The sequence below is a fragment of the Podarcis muralis genome, chromosome 9, assembly GCF_964188315.1.
Source record: "Podarcis muralis chromosome 9, rPodMur119.hap1.1, whole genome shotgun sequence".
Taxonomy (NCBI): domain Eukaryota; kingdom Metazoa; phylum Chordata; class Lepidosauria; order Squamata; family Lacertidae; genus Podarcis; species Podarcis muralis.
The window spans coordinates 14,401,370-14,422,815 of record NC_135663.1 but is presented as its reverse complement, the minus strand read 5'-3'; the positions used below and the strand labels follow the sequence as shown (position 1 = coordinate 14,422,815).

Here is a 21,446-nt window from a genome sequence, read left to right as displayed (position 1 = left end):
TGCTTGAAGGCAGGAATGTGGTCATCCCACAGGAAACTTCTGTCTGGCTCCATTGCCTTGGAGGGGCCCCAGTTTCATTCCTGTCTTTCGCTCAAGGTGGTAGCTTTAGAATTATCCCCTGATACAAGACTGTGTTTCAGGGTCAGTTTCATTGCCTGTTCTCCTTGTGTTCATTTGCCTTCACATCTAGCTTTCCCTCCCTTCTTACAGGAGAGAGACTTTTCCCACCCCCATCTGGATTGAGCTATTCAAGTTGGTTTTGCATAGAACATTTCAGTACAGCTCCAAATCATCACCCAGTCAGGTTACTTACAGTTGTAAGACGGGCAAACAGCTCCGAGCAGCACTATATATGCCTTGCCATTGTCCTTTCTGCAAAAGACCGGTCACTGATTGTTTCAACTAAAGAAGAACTACTTCAGAACTATGGTAAGAAGCACACTGTGCAGCATATATTCCTCACCATTCCGTGTTATTGTGACAATAAGGCATAAAGCCCATGCTCCCCCCACCAACCAGAATGGAGTCATGAGCTTGGGCGGTCCTTTCCCCGCTTATGTGCCCAGTTTCAGCATTAGATTTCCTGATTTGTTAAACCACATTTCCCCCTGTGACATCTGAACTGGGAAATAATTGATTTCAGGGTTTTCTTCAAACCAGGATTGCAGTTTTTCCTCCCTTCTATCAACAGTTGCTTTAAGAAAAGTTTTAACTGCCGCATTTCTGAATTCAAATAACTTGCCCAAATCATAACATTCTTAATATTAAAAAAGGGGGGCGGGGAGCGGATAGGTCTGAATGTACAGTACTAAATCTTAATTTAGTTGGCACTGAATCAAATGCTTTATTGATGCACTAAAAATAAAAATTGTGCTCCATAACATTTTTACTCTGTTACTTGCCACTCTTCACCTTGAGGCTATAGCAGTGGCGTAGCGTAGGTTGTCAGCACCCGGGGCAAGGCAAGTAATTTGCGCCCCCTAACCCGTGGATTTGCGCCCCCTAACCTGTGGATTTGCCCTAACCCCAGATGTTGCGCCCGGTGCGGCCGGCCCCCCCTGCACCCCCCACACTACGCCACTGGGCTATAGCACTGTGCTGGATGTCTGGCTGCTTTTGATGAGGACTGCAAGTGATGCAGAATACAACGACTGTTCAATTAATGTATATATTCATATGGCAATAGGAGCTGCCATTTAATTTTCTTTTGTCCTCAGTTGATGACTTCAGTGAAGAATCTTCCTGCTATGAAATCCTCCCTTGCTGCACTCGTTTTCGTTGCGGCGACCATATAGTGGAAGGCCAGTGGCATCATATGGTTCTGGTCATGAGCAAAGGCATGCTGAAAAACAGCACCGCTGCACTCTACATTGATGGGCAGCTGATAAACACTGTGAAGGTAAGTTGAATGCAATGACATTCTGATTCTGACTTGAGATAATGTATGCGAAGGACCTCAAGCACTCTGAAGTGTTACCACCTTTGCATGTTTTGTGTTTGAGGTTTGTGTGCAACCTGGAGTGGTTGCCTTGAGTTTCTGATGGTGTTGGCTTTGAACTCATGGTTCAGCTGTTAAAGTGAAATGGGTGTTTTCTCATTGTGCATTGTGGGTGCATGTGAGATCAGTGTTAATCAGTGATCAGAGATCAAAGCACAGTTTTTGCTGCCATGATCAGGACCTTCTTTCCAGGTATTCTGTCACCGTGGGGTCCATACTACTGGTTTTTTGAAATCTTCTTTTAAAGGCCTAGAGTTATCTTGCTTCCCTTGGGGAATTTCTTCCAGATGACTAGCCTTGAATAGCTGGTTAGCAGAGGGAGTAGGCTGTCTCTCTCAATCACAAACGCAGTGAACCATCCCACACCACAAACCCAATTCTGTACCTGAGACAAAAAGCTATTAAGAAAACAGCACAGGAGAAGCATGTAGGAAAATAAATGATTACTTAGCAGTATATAGTCCCCTCTGCATTATTTAAATCAGTGATGTCAAAAGTCAGGTTCGATGGATGATACAGCATCTCTGATCTTTCAGCCGAAAGCTTTCAGCAGTTTGCAAAAGCCTATCATTGTAGCAGCCGTCCCAGTCTGTGGGACATTAGCCACAACCAGTTCTGTGTGGCATTCTTTTGCAGAACTAATGTGTCACTCAAGCCCGGAAATGTGCTGCTGAGGTATCTATCATGTTTCCTTAAAATTGACTAGTGGATCCCTCCTCTTTAAAGTGGGCTAGGTATTGTTGTGATTAATTCAGCTGACAAACTAATGAGAGGTTTCCCAGCCCTTCTTTCAGCTAGTTAATAGGGCAACATTCTCACACCTTTCCGGCTAAAAGCTTATCAGAACATTTCCATTTGCAGAGTGATTAAGCTTCTATTCTGTATTCGTATCTTCTTCCTATAACAGTTGGCATCATAAATAGATGGCTGGTATATAGATACTTCCAGTAACAATAGTTTACCTTTTTGCATATTTCATTATGTATCTCAAATTTACCTTCTGGTATTCAATGTAACATGGTATTATTGAAAGAAGCATGAAAGTTTCCTTTCTGGTGATATAACTCTTTAATGCCAATCAACAAGCAAAATAGGATGAATCAAGTGAAGTGGCATTTTGGTTGCTGAAATGAAGCAGAGTGTGCATTTCCAGTAGATTAACCTTTTGTAATTTTAATAATAATAATTAATATAATTTTATTATTCATACCCCATCCATCTGGCTGGGTGTCCATTCTAGGTGCATTTTAGATTTATCTCTGTTGCGTGTGATTTATGGAACCTTTCCCTTGAGTTTCATGTTTCGCTGCTTCTCAGTTGCCTTCACCTCTCTCTTTTTCTTCCCTGTGGTAGGCGCTTGTGCAAAAAATGACTGAGAAAGTCTCAAGACCAGCCCCAGATGTTGCTTATTATTATTTTCTTTAGTCAGAGAGTGATGGAGAAGGAGGAGGTTGAAAGTTGTTGAGAACTTGATCAATCCTCCTTGTGCATTTTTGGGTTATGGATTCTTGGGCAGGGAGGCACCACGCAAGTACATAGAGCAGCAGCAAATCACCACCACAGCCCTATCCAGAGACAAAGAGGAGACCCCCCTCTTTCTGTCCCTCCTTGAGTGAGTGACTGCTTCTGCACCTTTCCTGCCAAAGAACCCTAGTGTGTTCTGAAGTGGGCAATACTTCACTTTGGTCATGTGAGACTTGTTTCATTTGCTACTGCTTCTGTTCCTGCTGCCACTAGCCAGCCATCACCAGGAGAGAAGGATGGAGTCACGATGGAGAAGATATGAAATGATAACTTTAATTGGAGGCAGGGAAAAGCAGGGAGTGTGAAGGAATTATATGATTTTGGGTTTTGTGTTGGTTGTGTTTTGAAGGAGATCAATTCCAACATTTTAAGTGTTTGGGAAGGACATTGTTTTATGCCTTGGATTACGGGTTAGAGGGGTTATGTGTCTGGTCCTACCTCTGAGTGATTTGTGACAGGGGAGATGATGGATTGATTTATTTGAACCATTTGTTTATATCAGTACATGTACGTGATTTGGAGAATATTCAGATTGGATGGACTTGGAAAAGAATTACAGTGGTGCCTCGCAAGACGAAATTAATCCATTCCGCGAGTCTCTTCGTCTTGCGGTTTTTTCGTCTTGCGAAGCACGGCTATTAGCGGCATAGCGGCTATTAGCGGCTTAGCGGCTATTAACGGCTTAGCGGCTTTAAGAAAAAGGAAACGAACTCGCAAGATGTTTCGTCTTGCAAAGCAAGCCCATAGGGAAATTCGTCTTGCGAAGCACCTAAAAAAACGGAAAACTCTTTCGTCTAGCGAGTTTTTCGTCTTGCGAGGCATTCGTCTGGCGGGGCACCACTGTAATCTTTTTATTTTATGTTTGAGCATCTGTGTGTATTTTTAAACACAAATATCGCATGTGTTCTTACTGCCAGAGGTGTTCTTAGCTCTCTTGTCAGAGAGGAATTTCCTTGTTTAAATATTTCATTGAATGGATGGTGCATTCACTAAAGATGCAGTTGTTCTGTGCACTCCTGTGCATGCTTACTCAGATGTTAGCTGTTCAGTGAAGCTTATCTCCAGTAAGTGTGCATAGGATTGCAGCATTAAATGAGTAACACGTGTTGCTAAATTTTCAAGGTTGTTTTTCTCATTTTTTGTACCTTTTTTTCTGATACTGTAAAAACCTTTAAAAAGCAGCCTTTCTTCCTTGAAAGTATGCCTGGAAAGACAGTTTCATGCTGAAATACTTTATATACATATGCAAATATATGCAAATTTAACCAGATTAAATTCCCTCTGGAGGGAATGTTCAAAATGTTTGCCATCAGCACATGTGGTCCAATCATAGTCAGCTTGTGTAGCTTCTTATTCTGTTACAGACTTCCATTAATGTTTAAATGAATTTATGTACCGTATGCTAAAAAAATTGCGTTGTGTTTTTTTCTGATCAGCATTGGTATTTATTTTACAGCTTCATTATATTCACAGTAGTCCTGGTGGTTCAAGTTGTGCTAATCCACCAGTAGTCAGCACAGTTTACACCTATATAGGCTCGCCACCTGCTCAACGCCAGCTCTCATCCCTTGTTTGGCGCCTGGGGCCAACCCATTTCTTAGAAGAGGTCTTGCCTCCATCAAGTGTTAGCACGATTTATGAACTAGGACCAAACTATGTTGGAAGCTTTCAAGCTGTATATATGCCATGTAAGTAAAAGTTATCCTGGTGTGGTGTTTTTTGTTTGTTTGCTTCTCTTTTGCTTTAGGTTGGAGTAAAAAGGTAAAAGGTAAAGGTACCCCTGCCCGTACGGGCCAGTCTTGACAGACTCTGGGGTTGTGCGCCCATCTCACTCAAGAGGCCAGGGGCCAGCGCTGTCCGGGTCACGTGGCCAGCGTGACATCACTGCTCTGGCGAGCCAGAGCCGCACACGGAAACGCCGTTTACCTTCCCGCTAGTAAGCAGTCCCTATTTATCTACTTGCACCCGGGAGTGCTTTCGAACTGCTAGGTTGACAGGCGCTGGGACCGAACAACGGGAGCTCACCCCGCCGCGGGGATTCGAACTGCCGACCTTTCGATCGGCAAGGCCTAGGCGCTGAGGCTTTTACCCACAGCGCCACCCGCGCCCCCCAGGTTGGAGTAGAATTAATTTATTCAATAATAATAATAATAATAATAATAATAATAATAATAATAATAATTTTTATTTATACCCCGCCCTCCCCAGCCAAGGCCGGGCTCAGAGCAGCTTACAAGCAATAATAAAAACAAGTTAAATGATTACAACTTAAAAACAAAATTAAAAATACAACATTAAAATATTGAAACATTAAAATATTAAAATGTAGCCTCATCACAGGAGGAGAAAGGAAAAGAAAGAGAGGGAGGGAGGGAATCAAATTGGCTCCAAGCCAAAGGCCAGGCGGAACAACTCTGTCTTACAGGCCCTGTGGAAAGAAATCAGATCCTGCAGGGCCCTGGTCTCATGAGGCAGAGCGTTCCACCAGACCGGAGCCAGAGTTGAAAAGGCCCTGGCTCTGGTTGAAGCCAATCTAACTTCCTTAGGGCCCGGGACTACTAGGGTGTTGCTATTTATGGACCTTGAGGCTCTCCGTGGGGCATAACGGGAGAGGCGGTCCCCTAGGTACGAGGGTCCTAGGCCGTGAAGGGCTTTAAAGAAAGCGTGTGTGTGTGTGTGTGTGTGTGTGTGTGTGTGTGTGTATGTGTATGTGTGTGTGTGTATATATATATTGTGTGTGTGTGTGTGTGTGTATATATATATGACCAATAGTCAGCTCCATAGGCTCACCTCTACAAAATCTCGCTAAATTTCTCGCCAAGCAACTTCAGCCCTATGCAGAATCCATCTCTTCACACGTTCCAAACTCCTTCCAGTTCATAGAAACAATAAAGAAGCAAAACCTACATCCCAATGACCTACTTGTGAGCTTCGATGTTGTATCTCTCTTCACACAAGTGCCCATTAATGAAGCCTTGACAGCCATTCAAAACAAATACAATCCCCCCGAATACATCTTGGACCTGACCAACCACTGCCTAACCAACACGTACTTCATCCACAATGGACAAAGATACAAACAGATAGAAGGAGCACCTATGGGATCACCCCTCTCACCGGTCATCGCAAACCTGTACATGGAACACTTTGAAACCAATGCTTTAGACAAGTCAGAACACAAACCCAAACTTTGGCTCAGATATGTTGACGACACCTTTGTAATTTGGCCACACGGGAAGGAAAAACTGGACAGCTTCCTCACACATCTCAACAGCCTACACCCCAAAATACAATTCACTATGGAAATAGAAGCCAACAACCAACTTCCCTTCCTTGACGTCCTAATCTACAAAAAACCTGATGGCTCCCTAGGACACACTATCTACCGGAAAAAAACACACACCAACCGCTACTTACATGCACAATCACACCACCACCCTGCACAAATAAACTCCGTAGCCAAGACTCTCATCTCCAGAACCAAACACCTGGCTGACAAAGACCACTTGACAACTGAGTTACAGAATCTCTCAAACGTGTTAATTGCCAATGGATACCAGCAAAACAGGGTTATGAAGCTAATCCAAAAAGAAACACCCCCCAAAAACCAAGACACAGAAGAAAACAATGGCATGGCCCTCCTTCCTTATATCAAGGGCACTACAGATAAAATTAGCAAAATCCTCCATAAACACAATATCAAAACAGCCTTTTGCGCCAACCAAAAGATAGCCAATATCCTCAGAAACCCCAAGGATAAAATCCAGTTGGAAAACCAAGGGGTCTATGAAATACCCTGCAAAGTCTGCCCAGCCACGTACATTGGACAAACAAACAGACGAATAAATGCACGTATCGCAGAACACAAGAATGCCGTCAAAAAAGAAGAAAAAACTTCCTCTCTTTTCCAACACATGAAAGAAACAGGACACGAAATTAATTTTGCAGATTCCAAATTGCTCTCTAACATGGAACATCACCACAAGAGAATAATCATGGAAGCCATCGAGATAGAGAAACACCCTCACAACATGAACAAGCGTGACGACACATCCCGCTTGCCAGACATCTGGAAATTAGCCCTCCCCACAAAAACTGACACCAGATCCAGAGGCACACAGAACGCCATCACCAATCAACCACACCAGACCCAAACCCAGACCCTCTCCACAGATAAATTACAGACACCATCCAGTAGCCAAACCATGGTGGCACCTCCGGATGCTGCACCCCCCTGCAATCCCTACACAGATCTGGCTGGCACAGGCCACAAAACCACAGCTCGCCCCTATACACGAAGCCAAGCCAGAGCACAACTAAGTGCAGTACAGCCATCTTCTCAGAAAAACTCTTCACAAAGTTCAAGAGGTCAAGACACAAAGGCTTTAGCAACTAATCCACACCTAATGACCCACCTAAGTGGTACTCAGGATATCACTCAAGAAATCACTCAAGATATCCCTCAAGCAATTAAGGAAGAAAAGAAGAAAAGGCACACTAGCCTGGGAACTTCCTCTCGGCCCAGAACATTGGAGGCTATACACCACACCTCCTCAACAGTATTTATAGGAACTCAAACACTGAGATCCTGCTCTGTTCCAGTAACAAGAAGCCGAAAGCACCAGCCTGAAGATGACGAGTGAGACCTCGTCGAAACGTCGCCTAGACACCCCAACTTTTACACGGGAAGACACCCGAGGACACCAAAACCTGCATATATATTAGTATATATACTATTGTAACTTGGCACCTGCAAAGAAACAAAAGGGGACAAGACCTCAAAGGTGCACAAAATACAATTTAGCTACTTCGTGATAATTTTAGTGCAATCTTAAAATGGGATATAATACTTTAAACTGAGAATTTATTAATTTGGCTCGAGATAGTAAAAGCTTGGAGTTTAGCTAGTAGAAATTGCCCCCCCCCCGCGCAATATAGTTTTTTTGAACCACCTTTTCCACAGAATTAATTAACATTGTTCTTTAGCATTTACACATTGCACTTTGCACACTGGCTTACATGCCTTTACCATCCAGTTTCAGGGGCCATTATTGCTTGAGTACCAGTTGCTGCGGAACTGCAGCAAGGAGATGGCTGTTGAATTCCTGCCACTGTTTGTGCCCTTACCAGGTCTGGGTGGTCACTGTGGGAGACAAAACACTGGGCAAGGCAGGGCATTGTCTTATCCACCACGTTGCATCAGCTCATAGTGAAATGTGTTTCTCTCATTCTGAAGGCAAGGATTCAAAACCAGAAGGAGTCAGCCCGTCTCCAGTATCGTTGGTCCCAGAAGAGAAAGTTTCTTTTGGCCTCTATGCACTCTCTGTTTCGTCACTGACAGTGGCAAGGATTAGAAAAGTTTATAACAAACTGGACAGTAAGGCCATAGCCAAGCAGGTAAGCTGGAACACTCAGGTTGAAGAAGACTTTACGATCTGGCTAGTTTTATGATTTTAACTCAGGAAGTGCCATGTCATGTAATTTTGGATGTCACACACATTAACAGAGAGCATGCACCAGCACTGTTAATACTGGAAGATATGCATGTGTGCTGGGGCTGCTGAATTGAGACTAAGGCGTTAACCTTTTATTCGTGTATTTTATTTATCAAAATATTTATATATGGCTATTTATTTATTTTTAAATAAAAAAATCAAAGCGGTTTGCAGCAATATTACATAAAACCACACAGTAAAAGCTATATAAAAAGTTTAAATCAAACATCAATTAGCTGTTGTGGAAATATGTGTTCTTAAGTGTCTGCAGATGTCTGGCGGAAGAGAAAAGTTTGCAGCAAGCATTTAAAGCTGAAACAGAGAAAACAGTTGGAACTAATTTTCTTAGTTGTTAATAGCTTGTGTGTAGATGCCTTTATTTTAATTTATTAAACAAAATTCATATACTCCTTGATGGTAATAAAACCTCTTTACAAAAATATATAAAATATTAGTAAAAACAGTTAATAACTATGATTTTCTTTTGAATGGTTTTGGATAGTAAAACACATCTAGGTGTCTGGATAGGCTTGCCTAAAGAAAATGTTTTAAGCCGGCTCCAAAAAGAGTATAATGAAGGTGCCAGCTCGATGTCAGTAGTAATAATAATTATCTTTACTGATAATTTTATTTATTATAGTAATTAATGATAATATAGCAGTGATCGTTTAGTAGCTAGTAAAGTGTGTTCTTATGACAATACAATATTGCGGAGTAGGAAAGCTATTAGACTTTTTGTAGACATATTTGGGTATTTCTAATTTAACCTCCCTCTCTTGGGTCTGCCACTGCTAAAGTGTGATATGAAAAAATCATGTAAGTGCAAAGTGGGAGATGACCATGGGAAATTGGGCTTTGTAAGATCAGCTGTTTGTTTGTTTTTCATTTTGATTTCCATATAGGTTTAGCATCTGCTTTTACTTCAAAATTTTAGAGAGTCATACTCTGACAGAACTGGAGAACGTTGGGTTTAATGAAATTCAGGACCCAATATATGCTTAGCATTTTTACGGAAGCCACCTCTGGTCTCCTTTTATGATGCCTCTATCTATATGGACGCACAAAGAGTTGACTCAAATCTGTAAATTAATAGAGGATTAAACCATATCTGCTAACCTGTCCTTTAAAACTTCCAAGAGAAATACTTCCACTGCCTCTTTAGGCCGCTGGTTCTGCTACCTCACAGCTCAGCCTGCGCTAATCCTTGAATCAAAATTCAGGTGTTCAGAATTGACCTAACCTTAACCTTGGGGGGGGGGGAACGGGACTAAGCATTATTCTGCTACTTCATGAAAATATATTAACCACTTTGTGTTGCTGAAGAAACCCTCTAAATGATCAGTTTTCCTTCTTTTAATTAGTTGGCTGTTTCATCTCATGAGAATGCCACTCCAGTGAAGCTGCTTCACAATTCAGGAGGACATCTGAATGGACCTGCACGTACCATTGGTGCAGCTCTGATAGGATATCTGGGTGAGATGAGTTGCAGTTCTTTCACTTTTCTAGTTCCAGTGTTTAGTTGCAATATAGAGTTTAAGGTGCTTTTTACACATTGACCATGGTACTAGAGGCTCAGATCGGAGCTTAGGAGTCCTCTAAATGCAGGTGCTTCTTTTCCCCCTAAGTAGAGGAACGCCCAGCCCATGAGATGGGGAATCCTGATCTCTGCCCCAGTATCACAAACTCTAGGCATTGACTCATGCTCTTAGGTTTTGCCTTGTGGTGTTGGCACCCTATGCACAATGAAAGAATAACTGAACATGATTGGCAGCATCCTGCTGTCCCTTGGAATACATATCTGGAATCTTGCCATTCTTATTTCTGCCTCGTTTACCAAGCAGTCTGCTCCTAGGAAATTCTCACAAGTTTTCTATCAATTCCTGGCCTCTAGGCATCTGTTTGTAGTCCCTCCTCATATATCAAGATTTGTAATCTCTGAAAATTATTATGTCCATGATTTTTTTTTTTTTGGTGGCCCATGCTTCCAAATCTATGATTCTTAAAACAGTCAAAAGTTTGTGGTCTTCGCTTTTGTAGAGTTTGGATAAAACGTATGGGCCTCCTTATTGCTCGCTTGGCCGACTAGTCATATGCGAGGTGGTCCCTATTAGTGCCTTGGACACTTTTAAAAATGAAAAGGCAGGATAAAAATCTGCTTCAGCAAATGAGCATTAGTGGTGGAAATGGGTGGTTTTTACTTTAGGCTCGTGCATGCTTTGCCATGGGGGGAATGTTATGAGAGCAGGAAGGATTACGGCTAAGTGACAGCTTTGCATTTATAATGAAATAAATTTATGAAAACAAAATATGCATGCAGAAGGTTCTAGTTTCAGTCCCCAGCATCTTCAGGTGTGGATTGGAAAAGAGATTGCCTGAAATCCTGGAGGACTGCTGTTGATCAGTATAAACAATAGTGAGTTAGATGGGCTGTTTAGGGAATAGATTTGATGCAAGGGATGGATGACACTGGCTTGACCAGAAACCAACGCTGAAAAAATCTCAGTAGCTTTTTGTTTCTTCAAGTAGTTTAAGTTGCACACTTGAGCACCCCATTTCCCCCTCACATCTTATAGTCCCGTCCACCTACCCAAGAAAAACAAACAAACCTTGGATAGAGATGGCGAACTGGCAGCAGGGAGTGGAGTAAGTAGCCAACGGCAAGGGTATGGTCCACAGAGCTCACTCGACTCTTTCGCTGCCCTGCAAGTTGCCAGTGGTGGAGGAGAGGTACAAGCAGTAGTGGACAGGGTGATAGCACTGAATCACTGCAGCATCCTGGGATGGAGAGAAGGAATGCAATGGTGGTGAGGTTGGTGTGGTGTAGCCACCAAGGCAGGAGCATGGGGTTGCAATTTACATTGCACCAACCTTGCCACCACTGCGCCCTCCCCCGCTCCATCCTGGCGTGCTGCAGCAATTCATCTGAGCGGGGCATCCCCACTATGCCATCCTCTCTTGGGCACACCACCAGTTTGAGGGCGGGCAAGCTTGAAGGATGGTTGTGCCTGCCTTGAGTTGTGGCTGTACTAATTAGGCCAGCATTGTTAGCATGTGTTTGAGCACCCCATATAATTGAGTAATTGCCCCATCTCTAATTTCAGTTAAACTCCATTGTTTTATTTGCATGTAATTGTTCAGCAAATGGATTGTGAGTCTCCTTTGAAAGCAAAATGCGCTAGAAGTCATGTTAATTTTATATAGCTTACGTTTACTACAAATGAGCTAATTTCCCGTCTGCTCATTAAGGGCTTTTGTTTGGTCTTGTTTGTTTCTGTTTCTGATGTTGTAGGGTCTTGGGAAATGGGAGATGCATTCGCTGTTTTTGAATCACAGTAGAAGTTTTTGGTTGTACAGCAATCCATTAAACGTACTAATGCCAATTGGTTTATTTTTTGCCACCTTATGCTCAGGAGTAAGAACGTTTGTCCCAAAGCCTGTTGCCACTACGTTACAGTACATTGGTGGAGCAGCTGCTATTCTGGGTCTGGTAGCCATGGCTTCGGATGTCGAGGGGCTGTATGCTGCTGTGAAGGCCCTTGTGTGTGTGGTAAAGAGCAACCCTCTGGCTAGCAAAGAAATGGAAAGAATCAAAGGTTATCAGGTGCGTGCGATTTGAATTCTTACATGATTTTGCACTTCAAGCATTGATGCATCAACGCATTTCATTACTACCTTGCCTTTGAAGTCAATTGCATTATTTAGCTCTGTTTCCTTGTGTACTGTAAAGGCTTTCAGTCAGTCAGCTTACAGTACTCTGCGGTTAAAGTGAAGCACCATCAGAATATGGTCATCGTGTCAGATCTGTGACATCTGCTAGCTCAGCAGAGACTCTTATCTGCTGCCAAATCAAAGGAAGAACATGCAGGAGCCTGAAGAGAAATACATGAGGAGGAGCTTCTATTGTTGTTACCGTAATCAAGGGCAGTGCACCATCTGTGTCAGTTGAAGGGCATTTGAAGCCAGTAGTGAGGTTGATTTATCTGTCTATTTGAAAACATAGTAATTTGTTCGGACAAATGGATGGAGCTTCTCCTACGAGTTGGGAATGACTTTCCATCAAAGGAGATGAGACCCTTGTTCTAATTTCATCACGTCCAAGATGACTTCCCTTACTTTCAACGTGCCAAACGATTTAGAAGGGGCCGTTTTGTGTATGAGGCCCATCTATCACTTAGCCCCTGAACTGAATTTGCCAATAGGAGTCCTGTTTAATCAGTACTGCATTGAATGAACTAGATAATCATCACTGTGAGGCTTCTTTATTAGCCATTCTGCCTGCATTTGATTTGCTTTCAATAGGCACCAAATATTATTGTCTTCTGAAAACTAGTCATGGCCCAGACGAGTTATGATCCATACCGAGGTAGGAGCACTTACACTGGGCAGTAAAACGTGCTTTAGAAATTGCTTCCTTCTAAGCACATTTTTTAAAAAAATCAAAGAAAAGGTTTTGGAATTCAAAGGTAATGGATTCAGAAATGCTGATAACTTGTATTTCAAAAAGCAGCTCCCTGTCCTTTGCAGGACTCGTTATATCCACCTGGATAATCAAATATTAAATTACAAAAGTCTGCAACTGCTACCCCCAATCTTTTTGCCCACCACGATGACTTTCTTTTGTTTCCTTTTGACAAGCAGTTCTGTGTAGGACTAGTCACTAGCAACCCCATCCCTGAGAACAGCCTCTTCATTTCAGAATGCCTGCTGTTTTGTCGGTTAATGTCAACTTTACCTCTTTCTGCTTTTCCATTGTAATTCTTGGTATTATCCATAGTTTACGACAATGAAATGTACACTGTACCTGATCTTTGAATTTACAAAAGCATGGCTCTGCGAATGGCTCTGCCCTGCTGTGATACTTTTTATTATGCTTGGAATAAGATGATATTTCCTTTGTCTGCAAAAGGCTGTAAGAATTATAAAAGGAGGGGGGAAACCCACTTTGCCACTCAGTGTCCATATGTTGCTTACTTGTATTTCAGTTATTGGCAATGCTGTTAAAGAAGAAACGCTCTCTCCTGAATAGCCACATTCTTCATTTGACCTTTTCCTTGGTGGGGACTGTTGACAGCGGTCACGAAACATCCATTATTCCAAATTCAACTGCCTTCCAGGACCTGCTTTGCGACTTCGAGGTACATAGGGCACCCCTGAAAGCTAGGAATTATTACAATCATTAGGGAACCTGGGGCAAGTGTTTTCTGAAACAGAAAGCACGCCAGTGAAAGAGATTGGTTTTGTGGATCTCATGAAACCACATATCTAATGCAGTACATTATCCAGTTGTAGTGCAGAGAGACTATAATCTATCAGCAATGTTGATTGATTGTAACGCAGCCCTCTTAAAATATATTACATTATTCTGTTTCATGAAGGAGGTAAGTTTTGAAGCTAAACTCAAGAGTTGGTGTCAGAAATGCCTTTTGAAATAACACATGATCAATCATGAACGGCCTCTAACGTAATCGTTTTGCCACAGGATAGCACTTTGCAGTTACTCTGCTGGGGTAGCACACAGTGTGGAAAACTATGTTGCAGGTGAAAATTAATATGGAGTCTGACATGTATTTATTTGAATGAAATATTCAGTGTCAGGCTTGGCTCCCTTAAATTGAGAGAAAGATTAAATGAAGGCTTAAAGGGGAGGGGAGGCGAATAGTTGCCAGTATGGAGCAGCAAGATCAGTCTACTGTTTGCTCAGACCAGCGAAGCACCCTGACCTAGAAACCTTTTCACAAGTCAGGCATTATGATATAACCTGCTAAGGTTGTTGGTGTAAAGCAGAGACAGGGGACCTTTTTCAGCCAGAGGGCCACATTCCCTTCTGGGGCCCACATGCCAATGGTGGGCAGGGACAGAGTCAAAAGTGGGCAGAGCATTGAATGGTAATTGTTTTCCTTTGTGCAGTAGGCTAGTTCCTACACACATCCACACACCACTTTCTATCCTCCATCCAGGCCAGTAAGAAGGATTGTCAAGAGTTTAAGGTACCCCTGCCCGTATGGGCCAGTCTTGCCAGACTCTAGGGTTGTGCGCCCATCTCACTCAAGAGGCTGGGGGCCAGCGCTGTCCGGAGACTCTTCGGGTCACGTGGCCAGCATGACATTGCTGCTCTGGCGAGCCAGAGCCGCACACGGAAACGCCGTTTACCTTCCCGCTTGTAAGCGGTCCCTATTTATCTACTTGCACCCGGGGGTGCTTTCAAACTGCTAGGTTGGCAGGCGCTGGGACTGAATGACGGGAGCGCACCCCGCCGCAGGGATTCGAACCGCCGACCTTTCGATCGGCAAGCCCTAGGCGCTGAGGCTTTTACCCACAGCGCCACCTGCGTCCCTGTCAAGAGTTTAGGTAGGCAGAAACATAGAATCGTAGAGTTGGAAGGGATCCTGAGTTTCATCTGGTCCAACCCCCTGCAATGCAGGAATCTCAGCTAAAGCATCTGTCGGGGAACTGCCATCGGCTCAGGGGGGAGAGGGGAAAAGCTGGATGGATTACAAAGAGCCCCCGAAGATCGTGGGAAGCAGCTCCTCCTCAGCAGAGGAGAGTAACCACGCCTCCAGTGGAGAGGAGCTTCAGGGCTCGGAGGAGGACACCTTGCCTGGGCAAAGCGGGGAGGAGAGAGGTCCTCCGTTACCCACGCCCTCCTTGCGCAGTAAGCTTCCACGCCGAGAGGGGAGGTGCAGATTGGGCGTCAAGAAACTACTCTGCTGGGGAAGGTTTAAGGACCGCCCACTCACGGATTCTGCCAGTGAATGAGCCAGCCATGGGAGAGTGGTGCTCTGGACAGATAAAGTTTATTTTGGCATCAAAAGCAAGGCTTCACACCCGAGCAGGGAGGCATTTGCCTACTTGCTCTCGAGCAACCCCTTGGAACCTTAACTGCATCCCTGACAGATGCCCATCCAACCTCTGCTTAAAAACCTCCAAGGAAGGAGAGTCCACCACCTCTTGTGGGAATCTGTTCCACTGTCAAACAGCTCTTACTATCAGAAAGCTATTCTGGGTGTTTAGTCGGAATCTCCTTTCTTGTAACCTGAATCCATTGTTTCAGGTCCTACCCTCCAGAGCAGGAAAAAACAAGCTTGCTCCATCTTCCACGTGACAGCTGTTTAGATATTTGAAGATGGATATCAGTCTCCTCTTTTGCACACTAAACATACCCAATTCCCTCAACCGTTCCTCCTAAGGCTTGGCTTCCAGACCCTTTATCATCACTCAGGTGCATAGCAGGGCTGGTAAGAGGATGTAGCCTTGGGTGAGATGGTGTGGCTTTGGAGTGCCCCATGGGTCAGACAGAGAGGCCTGGACGGCTGCATTCTGAGCATCCCCATCCATGGTGTCAAGAAACTGCTGTACCACTGTAGCTGGTCTCACTGCAGTTCCCTTCATTAGCCCAAACTCAGTGGCTTCCCCTAGACAGAATCCTCACCTGACATCAGTTAAGTTGTCCGCTCAAGGTCCACTGTAGTGCTTTGGCATGTCTCAGTGTGCACAAAATGGCAGTGGCAACACTGGCAATAGATACTGGACACTTTGAGCTTTGGCATGTCTCAGTGTGCACAAAATGGCAGTGGCAACACTGGCAATAGATACTGGACACTTTGAGCTTTGGCATGTCTCAGTGTGCACAAAATGGCAGTGGCAACACTGGCAATAGATACTGGATGGTGTGGGTGGATGCCACAGGTCCTGTGAATGGAATATGGGTCGAGTGACCATTTTCTGAATTTGTGTTGTGCACGACGAGCAAATAATGACCCATGGCAGATTCTGGTTTCCCGCCTTTGTGTTTAAACTGAAAATCCAAACGCACAGTATTTGTAGTTTTAAGTAATGCCAGCGGAACTGAGGGACAAGATTTGATAAAGGGCAGGACTAGCTGATAGCAAACAGCAAAAGACAGGTAAGACTGATGACCAGAAAATGAGAATTTTTTAAAAATGAAAGGGAGTTTGTATGTGTGGTCTTGGGAAGTAGGATTTTTGAGGCTGTTGCAGAACGGAGAGAATGATATCACAGAAGAAATAAATTTGGAAATGAAGAAATCGGGGGTGGGAGAAGCAGCAGCACATTACCTTAAGCAAAGTCAAGGGTATGAGAAAGGGAAACAATTGGACAGGCAAGTTAAGTTTGGAGATTTAAATGAAAATACTTTTGACTATGTAGTTTGATTTGCGGTAGCTTTTCACATCGCTGTTAACTGAAGGAGGTCTGCACGCTGATCATAACAAGAGGAGAAAGGTATTATTTTTGCAGTGACGGAAGGCTAGCAGGAAGCGGCCTTTGAAGAAGAGATTTAAGTTAGAGAGAATAGAGCTGTCTAGGCCACAAATAAAGGCTTTAGCAATAGCAGAAGCAAATAACCAAGTTGGAGAAAATGACTAGTATTTTTCTATGAAGATTTTCTTATCACTATCTCGTTCTGATTCATTTTTTAACAGATTAATTAGACTTCCCCCTTTTTGTTCTCTTCCTTAATAACAATGTCAATTTTTATCATAGTTAAGTAAAACCCAAGTTACAGTCACACACTTGTATATGGCAGGTGGAAGTCGATCAACTTACTTCTATGGCATTGATGAATGCGCTGTATTAGCGCTGTTTGTTGTTTAGTTTTCAGATTGTAATCTTCCCCTGTTAGATTCTCAATCTTTTATAAATGGAAGATGAAGAGGCTAAATCTTGTCTTTTTATACCTGCAGATCAAGTAGAATATGAATTTACTTGTTCTTCACTTGTTTAATCCATGGGCTTTATTGTTTGATTGGTGGGCTGACAATTGCAATCTGGTATGGAAAGAAAAGAATAATTGTTTATGATAACTTCATTTAGACTCTATTTATTTCCAATGGGAAAAAGCAACACCTGGGACAAAAACAGCAATAGCTAACCCTAATATTGGTTGTCTAGAATAACTCTACTAAGCAGAATAGCACATGCCAGCTATAAATCAGCTGTATATTTTGTATTTCAGGTCTGGCTGCATGCACCCTATGAACTTCACCTTTCCTTATTCGAACATTTCATTGAGCTTCTTACTGAATCCAGGTAACGTCTGATATAATTTGTCTTGTAAACAATACAGCATTATGTACAATCCAGATTTTGCTTCCCAGTCTCTCTCCCCTTTGCTTGCTTTAATGCTGTGTCATGATTTTGATTTGATATGATTTGAAAGGTTTTTTATTATGATGGGAGAATAAGAAAGGAAAGGTGGAACTTGCGGAAAAATACCGAAAGACAGACAAGTGAGTTAAGAGAGCTGGACTGAATTGAACGCTAAGCACCTAGTCTTAACTATTGGAAGTTCCATCTAGATAGTTATGAAGACTACAATATAAAATGCAAACATGAAGTCGTGGTTTTTTATGTCATTGGCCATGCTGGCTGGCTGTTTTCCAGAACATTTGGCAGTGGGATAGGGAAGATTGCATTAGACCCCATGTCCTGTCACCAGATATTTTGTGGGCAAGCCCAAGAGACTAGGCTTTTTCTGTAGTCAGAAACTTAGACTTCCTCTGGAAAGGAGATTCAGTCTGGCCCCACATCTGCTATTTTCCACAGCAGTTGGCCTACTTGCTTCAACAGCATTTGGCTGTTTTAACCATCTTATATACATTTGGATATTAATAGCAAAGATGGTCAGCAAACAATAAGAGTGGGCGAAGGTATTTCCAAACCAATTTGTTTATATAAATTAGTTTTTGTTTGCTCTTATTCTTGGCTGCTACCAATTTTACCTATGTTCTTATCTATCATGATGACTGATGTTACGATTTATTTGTGTGTGGGTTTGTAAGCAACCTTGGAATGAATGTATCTGATGTAAAGCCAGGTTAAAGAAACTAATTGAAGTAAATGGAGGAAAATACGTTCCCACGTTTGACATTATATTCTTGTTACATGGTATGAACATAAGTCAAGTGGATTGCTAGATCCATCTTTTTTTTTAAAAAAGAGCTGTAGTGCATGCGCTACTCAAATCAATGAGAATTGCTTATTATTTAAGCTGTTCTTTTCATTTCAGTGAAGCAGCAAAGAATGCAAAACTGATGAGGGAGTTCCAGCTTATCCCAAAACTTCTGCTGACACTTCGAGATATGTCTTTGTCTCAGCCAACTATTGCCGCTATTAGCAACGTACTGAGCTATTTGCTTCAAGGATTCCCTAGCAGCAATGACTTGCTCAGGTACCAAATAGAGTTATCCTTTGATTTCCTCCTTTCTACAATCAATCAATCAATCAATCAATCAATCAATAAAAATAGATCGCATGTTTCTCTGTGAGGCTACATTTATCTTCCGTTGCTCTGAATCTACCAGCCTGGGAACATAAAACATTCCTTATGTACACAGTTTTTTCATGCTTGGTAAATTTAATAATCTTTTACAGTGGCTTTCCAGAATCCATTTCAAAATACCTTGAAGATGATGTTCTTTCCCCTCCTTATGCTTCAAAATGTCCTATTTATAGTAATTTTGCACACATGGAATGAGAGAGAGAGTGTGAGTGAGTGTTATCCAGGGCAATTTGTTTCAGAGTGTGTGTACACGTGTGTGACTGAGTCAACTTTATTCAATCCTAATAAATGTCAGGATCTGAATTTTAAAGAAAATAATTGCTGCTTAGTGTTACTTTGCAGCCAATGTTAATTAATGACAAATTAAACTCCACCTGTCAAACGGAGTGCATGCTGTTTTTCCCCCTCTTATCCACCAAGGTTTGGGCAGTTCATCTCTTCTACTTTGCCTACATTTGCAGTCTGTGAGAAATTTGTAGTCATGGAGATGAACAATGAAGAAAAGCTTGACACTGGTAAGTAGTTCCAGTTCTAGTGGAACCGAAGAAATCACTCGAGAGATGTTTTCTCATTACCACGGATGATGATCTCTTTGTTTTCAGTGCTACAGTCACTTCACTTTTCCTCTCTAGAAAGATAACCTTTTAATTAGGATGGCCCCTTTAAAGTTGATTTTCCAAGGTTGCACTCTACAAACTTCAGCACCCAAGAAACTCTCATTTAAGTCAAAGAGGCTGGCATGGAAATGAATTCCACTGGCTTGTGTTGCAAAAAGTGCAGGAAGTTAAGAGAAAAGTCCTTTTCACAGAAATAAAAGTAAAAGAAAACTTACCACATGGCCCTAAGATGTTAAATCTCCTGCCATAGATCCTCTGTGATATTTACATGTAAAAGCAGTGGTTGCGACCAAGTGTGTGGGACTTGGCCACACAGAGTTGCAAGTGATTAGTCTCATTGATTTTGGTTTTCTTTTCATGTAAAAGGAATTAGGTTTAATTGAACATTCAAGCCATCTAAATGGAAATGAAGTGGAAGAAATGTTTACATTGGCACTTTTTGAAGTGTAGTCTACAAGAAAAGCAATGAAATTCCTGGTGGCCTGCATGGACCACGGCTCTTCAATTGGTCTGAACCACAAATTGCATGAAAAAGCAGGAGTAAACAGTTTCTAGCATATACTTTTAAAGGTAGCAGAGCTTGTTTTTCTTGGCTACACTGTACCATTAAACATCAGCTGGAAGTTCTTCCCCTCTTCACTTCCCTTTGTGTGAAAAGGAAAAAGTAACGAAGTCTGAAATGAAAACAAAACAAAACCGAGCCTTTATGAGCTTTAAAACCCTCTTAACTTTATGCCCTCTACCATTCTGCTCTTTAGTTCAGAAATTCTGAGTATTTTCCCTCCACCCTATATTGCCCTAAACATGATGGGAACTTTTATAGTGCTTCTGCATACTTACATATGCTCCTTGAGCACATAGAGTAGAAGAAAGAAACTGAAGAAAAGAAAATGGTTAATTTGAAGTGTTTGTCGTATTTTCCTTGCCTAGGCAATTTCCCCACCATTCAAGTTGGTTAAATGTTTCAGTCTTGATTAGTAGGTTCATCTTCACTCACTTGCAGAACTTGGAATCTGTTTTATGGTATACTAGTAACAATAATTTAAATTCACACTCTTGCTACATGAAATTCATTTGGGCGTAGTTTGTTCTTAACTGTGGGTGCAATGACAGTGAATTTACTGCCGATTTCCCCCTCTTCTGTTTGTGGTGACTGCCATTCTGTAACCTGCAACTGTTCTTTTCAATCAGCAGTCTAGCGTATTTTCAGCTCAAGCAGGTTTTAGTCATACACTGTTTGTAAATACAAACTATTTACAAACCAGTTATATTTTGAGGGGGCAGGAGGCAACTGATGTTATTTTAGAAGATACAATACTTGCAAGAAGCATTCCATTGATGTGTTTCAAAGTTAACTATGCATTTTGTGTTTTAGGAACGGAAGAAGACTTTGGAGGTCTTGTTTCTGCAAATCTTATCCTTCTGAGGAACCGATTGCTGGACATACTGCTTAAGCTTGTGTATACGTCTAAAGAAAAAAACAGTGTCAACTTGCAGTGAGTACAAGTAGCCTAACTTTTGCTAGAAAATGTGACTGTGTCAGGAACCCACAACGCTTTAATGGACAAAAACGAGGCTTAGCCAAGCTCTACTTGAGAGTTCCACAGATGGTGTTAGCTGTTCTCAGCGTATATCCCTGTAATTGGCATTGTGTTGCAGCACTGTGCCATAGCAAAGGGAGGGGGCAGCTGCAGTCATTATTATGGCAGCTACATCTATGCTTGTGGAATTACCGCCACATGTTTCTGTGCACAGCTGTGTACACCTGGAATTGGGCAAGTAGATGGTCAATTAGTAGTGAAATGCTAACACGGCAACCATCTATTGAGGGCATTTATTTAAAGAGATTGCAGGTTTTTATGTATTTATCAATTTCATTTATTTCAGAGCCACCCTGTTCCAAAGTTTGGGGTCAGCCTATTTGTATAAAGACACCTTTCCAAAGACATCTGGAATGGAATTTGGGTGACCCTGCAGGGGAATTGAGTTCCACAGTTGAGAAGCATCCTCCA

General features: G+C 42.4%; 1 protein-coding gene across 5 annotated transcripts in view; it reads left to right on the top strand.

The window, feature by feature from the left end:
* WDFY3 (WD repeat and FYVE domain containing 3) overlaps positions 1-21,446 on the top strand; it is a 135,930-nt gene that overhangs the window by 62,519 nt on the left and 51,965 nt on the right. For all 5 annotated transcript variants that reach the window (XM_077933798.1, XM_077933801.1, XM_077933799.1 and 2 more), the window contains 11 exons: positions 211-429; positions 1,218-1,399; positions 4,479-4,710; positions 8,259-8,419; positions 9,879-9,990; positions 11,928-12,118; positions 13,500-13,652; positions 17,492-17,565; positions 18,545-18,706; positions 19,238-19,332; positions 20,810-20,930. In XM_077933798.1, the coding sequence (XP_077789924.1) occupies positions 211-429; positions 1,218-1,399; positions 4,479-4,710; positions 8,259-8,419; positions 9,879-9,990; positions 11,928-12,118; positions 13,500-13,652; positions 17,492-17,565; positions 18,545-18,706; positions 19,238-19,332; positions 20,810-20,930 (1,702 nt within the window). The remainder of the gene's footprint in view (positions 1-210; positions 430-1,217; positions 1,400-4,478; positions 4,711-8,258; positions 8,420-9,878; positions 9,991-11,927; positions 12,119-13,499; positions 13,653-17,491; positions 17,566-18,544; positions 18,707-19,237; positions 19,333-20,809; positions 20,931-21,446) is intronic.